Raw genomic sequence first — 6,512 nt, forward strand, 5'->3', positions numbered from 1 at the left:
TCTTGCTTATTGTTGTGCTGTTATGTCGTAAAGCTGCTAGTGTGCCAAATTGGGTTTTTCATACCCGACTTCCTTAATGTGCTTCTCTGGTAACCAAGAAACAAGGGATGAAGGAGACCACTCACACCTTGTTGTTTTACCTGAGAGAATAACGAAGTCGAGCACTGACATTTATATTGCTCAGTTCTTGTGTCAAGTCGTAAAGGGTATTGGGTGCATGGTGCATTTGCTGATAACTCAGATTTTCTGGCATGCACATTGTATTCTGTATGTTGCACCCTGTAGCCTTTGTCTTCCTCTTTCATGTCTGTGGAAATAAAGAATGTCATGGTTGTGCGGAAACGGGTAATGGGCTGTACAGCTACCCTATTCACAAAGTCCATTGTCAGTTTTGAAGAATCACGTATTTGCTGTCACATACTACATAACATCAAGGCTCAGAAAAGGGAGAGCAAAGCTTGCCTTTTATCTTGAACAAACAGAGCGAACAAAGACGAGCACAAAAGACAAGAAAGCGAACGACACGGCGCTGACTAACAACTGAGGGTTTATTGCTGATCACACAAGTATAAATACATGGATGTCGGCAATGAGGGAAAGGTTTACAAAGTGCAAAAACCAAAAACAAAACGTAAATGTGACAACAGCAACATAAGCACGCTAGAAATCAGCAGAGATTATCAACCCCCAGGAGTGACAGCTCTTTTTGCAGAAGTGTTAGCGAAGGGGTACTTATACATGCATTTCCCTGCTTGAATATGTTGTATGCCTCGATAATTTCCCTCGCAGTTTTTTCCCGATTTTTGGCAATGACCTTGGTTTCATGATAAAGCGGTACGCACTGTTTTTTCTCTTTCTTTGCCCATTCACAATCCCGGCAATGAATGCCGAGATGACCTGAAACTACTTTTGACACTTTATGGCTGTGTTCGCTCAGCCTTTTATTTATGCAACGTCCCGTCTGTCCAACGTACTGCCCTCCACAAGGCAGAGGGATGTTATAAACAACCCCCTTATCACAAGGAACGAAGCGTGACTGGTGCTTAGTTGTGCACTTCGCCACTTTTCCTTTGAACTCATTAACAGATCGGCACAAACCGGCCAGACGATCAGGCGCGGAAAACACAACATCAACACCTGCTTTTTTCCCCACTTTTTTCAGGGAGTGTGAAATTCCATGTAGATATGGAATCACAGCGACACGTTTGCGGTTGTTGTCCGATCCCTGGCCGTCTCGTGTAGCTGGTTCTGACTTGCTCTTCTTTAGGGCCGACTCAGCTACTGACGTGATAAGTTCTAGTGGGTACCCTACCGAAAGCAAACTTTTTACCTGGTGTGATACGCTGGAATGCATTCTGTGGTGGCAGGATTTTGTTAATGAGCTGTTCAAACAGGATCCTATGATACCCTTCTTAATGAGCTTGGAATGGCAAGAACCATAGGGAAGAAGGGGCTTGTTACCTCGGGGTTCGAAAGCCCAGCAAACGTGGCTAGGAGTGAAGTACAGGCCAAGGTCTAGAAACTTGATGTGGTTGTGAACAGGGGTTTCATAAGTGATCTCAAGGGGGGAGAGAGTGTCAGAAAAAATGGACAGACTACGAGACACCTCCGTTTCAAACTCCAGTCCAGAGCACTTGACAATAACAAGGTAGTCGTCGACAAATCTAAATGTTTTTACGACCTTGGTTTTCCCAAGGCGTCCGTTGAGAGCACGGTCGCATCTGGCGAGATAAATGTCACTGAGTATGGGAGCGATACAGGAGCCTATGCATATGCCGTTTTTTTGAATGAAGATGGAAGAGTTCCACTCAGTGAAAGTTGATTGCAGGTACAAGGAAAGCAGATGCAGAAATCTTGCTACGGAGATACCGGACGCGTTTTGAAAGGCAACCACGCCATGTCGGTCAATGCATTCACTGACACTAGTTAGCAGTTCGTCATGGGGAATCGAATAGTACAAGTCTTTCACGTCAATAGAAAAAGCTAAAAGTTCATCAGCATTGTGCGTCGTCAGGAAATCAGTTACTTGGTTCGAATTTTTTACCTGGAAAGGATCGTCAACAGAGATTACGGCGAGTTGCCGCTTAATGAATTCAGCGAGGCACTTCTGCCAAGTACCCCTCTCTGAGACAATCACACGAAGCGGGCATTCAGGCTTGTGCGTTTTGGCGGAAAAGAACATATTAAGACTTGGTTTATCGCTATTCGCAATGTCCTGAGCAAGCTTAGTGAGGTTGTAATCGTTGCAAAGTTTTTTTGCACGGCCCCTTGCCTTCTGTAAAGATGCCGTACTGCATTCCCTGAACACGGCACACACAGCTTCGCCTGCTTTTGACAGGAAACGATCGTTGGGCAATACAACAAACCCCCCTTCCTTATCCGACTGTAACAGAGTTAGAGACTTGCCCCTCAGAAAATCAACAGTCTCTCTTACGGGCAAGCGCCTGGGATCCTTCCTTGGTCTTGACAGGACGTCCACGCCATCCAGAGTGCACCTGTCCCGATCAGCTGGGCTGGCTCTGGAGGAAACCGCTCGGACCATGGAAAGCAGCTCAGGGATGTTCTTCCGTGGTTCTACGGCGAACTTGGGTCCGCACCCGAGTACACAGCGGACGTTGTCAGGAAGTTCAACATCACCAAGAACATGGACGGTGCTCTCCGGCTGGGGCCGCCTATTGTTCTCCATTTGCAGAAGCCGGGGAAGCAGCAGATGCCATAGCCATTCGGTGGTCGTGTCAGCAATCCGGAGGTACTGCCGCCACTGGTGTTGGAGCGTAGGCCGAGCGAGCAAACTGCGTAGCAGTTCTCGATACAGGCGAGCTTGGCGCCTTTTATTATGACAGGAGCAGATTTCTCAAACATTCACTCATCAGATAGTTGCACCAGCCGAGACTAGAAGTTAGTTAGTATAGCACATACAATCCACATTTCATTTATGATGGGGCCCAGAGAAAACAGTACCAGCCTATCAAAGATATGAGAACTTTTGATGCGCTGCGTGCGTCGCCCAACATGTATCCGCAGGGATGCTATTTCTTCCGTTTTTTTTATCTCCTCTTCACTGAACTGACCTCTTCTGAGGAAAGGCGGGTTGTTCAAAGCCACGTTGATTGTCTCGAGCATTTCTTCAATCCTGAAATCTTTGTCAGCCATGACAACATCACCATCATTGAAAGGAAGGGCCAAGAAACCACTCTTGCTCACACATTCTTTGTCAGAAATAGATCCTAAAAACAAATCGGAGACAAAGGTCACTGTACCAACGGGCGAGATGCCAATCAGTCCTTTGAAGGTGTTCGCTGATTTGCACGATGAGAATGTTGCCGACTGCAGTGCAAGTGAGCTGGCTGCCTGACATTTAATTTCTGTTGCATACAGTATGACTCGAGTTGCAGAATACTTCCCTTGGAAGGAAAGTGGCATTTCCTTTTGAAGATGTTCCTTTGACATCCACAGAGGTATCTGTGTTAGTTTATAGAAAGCAACTGGCCCAGGTAGTACATATTCTTGATACTGTGGCAGTTGACACACAGAACCTGTAAGCAAGGTCCTTTTCAAAAAGTTCAAGGCGCATTCTTACAAGAAAAAGGAAAAAACTATTTTTCCACTGTCAGGCTTCTTGGCCTACCTGCCTGCGATGGGCGTGCTTGTGATGAAGATTTGAGTCTGATGTTTTCTTCCCGTTTCCCTTGATTACAGAAAACTAAAATTGTTTTAAACATTCCATACAATGGCAGACCGGTATAAAATCTCATGCCATCATTACTGTGCTTTAATCGGTAAATAGAAAACTCTCTTCCAACTTTCTTTTCAAGCTTCTCTGCTGTTGCTTTGGTGAGTTCCAGTTCTCTGCTGGTACGAAACAGCACTTCTTTTACTGATTTTATTTCTTCTTTCTTTTCTTTTGCTTCGTGTTTAGCTCTTTGAAGTTCGACATGAGCCTGTCGGAGTTGTTCTTCGATAACTTTCAGCTCATTCTTCACTGTTGTGATTGCCTCAGATCTTGTGCTTCTTTTTCTCCGGTTCAGTCCCGTGTACATTGAGGCGGCTGTGATTTCAAGGAGCTGAAGTTCATTTCAGCATCCAGACATGCTGTTGGTACATGAGGCGTTCCAGAAAGTTCATCACAAATGTCGTCGGCTCGCATTCCACTGGCTGTTGTTACTTCTCCATTCACAGCAACATTCTGCACGCAACGGTCTTTCGGTGGCTACCTTTTCACTTTACTTTGCTTGTGTGCGAAACTAAATATGCTTGGCACTGCATCATCCTTGAGGCGCCTTGTGCCGGTAGCATAGTTTGCATAAAAGTCACCATCGGCGAAGTGCTTTGAGCACACCTTTGTGTGCTTGTTTAAGCGGAACTCCTTGCCCTCGTCTCTCCTTATTGCGGCAACTCATTTTTTTTTCAAACCAAGATTTGTGGAGAACCCTAGAAAAGAGACCTGCAAAAGTACAGCCCACTTAGTAATTGGTCAAGGTGCAGGTGTAAAAGCATCAATAAACATGCACTTTGAAAAATGGTATCAGATGTCTTCTTGTGTATTCATAAAGGTGAAGAAATGAAAAATGAACATTTTCTTCACCTCTTCAGTACATACAGTTGAAGATATAATAATGTGGACCATGCTTGTGCGATCAAGCTCATCTAAGCACCATCTAGCAATACTAATATAGTGTCTCACTCTTCTGCTAGTGTCACGTGCACTTGCTCATAGATGAAGAAAACCTTCGTATGTTCATTAATAAATGCGAGGCAGGAGTTGAAGCCACAGAGTATGCCCGATAATATTTTGTCTGCGAATGTGCTTTAGTCTGGCAGAGAGCTCCGGGGATGCGTATGCACAGGAAAAGTTTATCCGTCGCGCGGTAGCAGAGCTAAGTGTCTAAGCGCACCCGTGTACCGTTAGTTACTGCTAATATAGTGGGACGACTTTGAACACACTAATAAGGCTGCTAAAGGCTGAGCTCTATGCACACAAAATTTCGAGCGAAGGCGCTAGCGATGAACGGCGCTGTCGCGCTATTTTGCCTGGGTCGCTTTAGGTTATGAATTCACAAAAAATGTGGCCCGTAGCCCGGAAATGTATGCCGCTTAGCTTTGTTTTAGGCTTCCAGTTTGTGTGCTCCTCCCCATGATCTGTCGTTACCTCAGCAAGCGGACCGGCCTGGGTCAGCGCCGTTGCCGTAGAGAAAATATTCCTTTTGCCGTGATTGTGAGGCAGAGCTGCAAAACTTACCTTAACTTAGTAAATCAATGTACTGTCGTTAAAGGAGGGCTAACCACTCTTGGAGCGGACTCGACTACGAGCAGGCGCACTGCAGTGCGAAATGCGCGTCGATCCGGGTATGGGCGCTCGATCAGCAGAGGCGGTGCGCATAGCCGTCGGTGCAAAATCACTCGCGGTTTGCTCACTTCAGATCAAGGCGACAAATTACGGGAGTGTTTGCTAAGCCGGAGTGCGCAGGCACTGACCCAACGAAAACACCGCTGCTGCTGCGGCACTTCGCTTATGTCGGCGTCGTTTGCTGCATGTTTGCAACGGAGAGAACGACAGCGCTCCTCGTCGCGCCGCATCGTCGTGCTTTTTTTCGTGCACACAGAACTCACTATGAATGGTTGAGACGCGGATGCTAGCAAATGCAAAAGGGGTGCGCACGAGCAACGTTTTGATTTTCTGTCGGGCCGAAATAGTCGCCAGCATCGGAAACAATGCATCTGCTCGAGTGCACCGAAGGTAGCGCCTTTATATTTGGGCTCACTATACAGCGGAAAGACTACACGGTAAAAGGAACTTTTCGCTGCTCTTGCAATACTTATACCATTTATTTTAACGTGAAAACGAACAGGTCACGGACGAGAAGGAGCAAGCATGCAGCTGTTTCATGCGCTCCGTGCTCTGGATACACACCTTGTTTCCGTGCGCGTCTCTTACGCCGAGCTGGCTGCAGAAGGGCACACAGCAGCATGCCGGCATCGCGACTGTAGCTTGGAACAGAGAGCCAATGTTAAGGAAGATGTCTAGGATACAGAAACAAGAAAATTGCGCTTCTTGTGGCTGCGCTGGGCGCCGTACCTTTCAATGCGGCCCGAGCGCAGTCCAGCAGGCGTATGCCCAAGCAATGGCGGAGGCACCGCAGTTCGCCCGCCACATACCAGATGGCGCTAAATTTTCTAAAGGGTCTATTCTATGTGGACGAGAGTCAAGGGGATCACGACCTAGCAACGGAAGAAGGGGATTTTCATCTGTCTCAAACATAAACGTGTAATCTCTCAGGAATTCTTCGAAGCGCTCCGCTGCCCAAGTCTAAGCCGACGCTTCCTTCTCGATCTGCAAATACCTCTGCTCAGTTGTAGTGAGCGCTCTAGAGGCATATGCTACAGGACGTCTTTCGCCTGAGGGCTGATCTTGGAATAGAACTGCACCAAGTCCTTGCGAAGACGCGTCCGCCGACACGATTGTCGGGTACCGGTGGTTGTAACTTGCAAGGCACCTGTTCGAGTTGAGAGTA

At 47.0% G+C, this 6,512-nt stretch overlaps 1 protein-coding gene across 1 annotated transcript; it reads right to left on the reverse strand.

The window, feature by feature from the left end:
- Positions 1 to 2,892: 2,892 nt before the first annotated feature.
- Positions 2,893 to 3,562, reverse strand: LOC144130098 (uncharacterized). Its single transcript, XM_077664120.1, has one exon. It carries the CDS (start codon positions 3,448 to 3,450, stop codon positions 2,893 to 2,895), a length of 558 nt encoding a protein of 185 aa, XP_077520246.1. The 5' UTR covers positions 3,451 to 3,562.
- Between the last annotated feature and the right edge of the window lie 2,950 nt (positions 3,563 to 6,512).

The sequence above is a fragment of the Amblyomma americanum genome, chromosome 4, assembly GCF_052857255.1.
Source record: "Amblyomma americanum isolate KBUSLIRL-KWMA chromosome 4, ASM5285725v1, whole genome shotgun sequence".
Taxonomy (NCBI): Eukaryota; Metazoa; Arthropoda; class Arachnida; order Ixodida; family Ixodidae; genus Amblyomma; species Amblyomma americanum.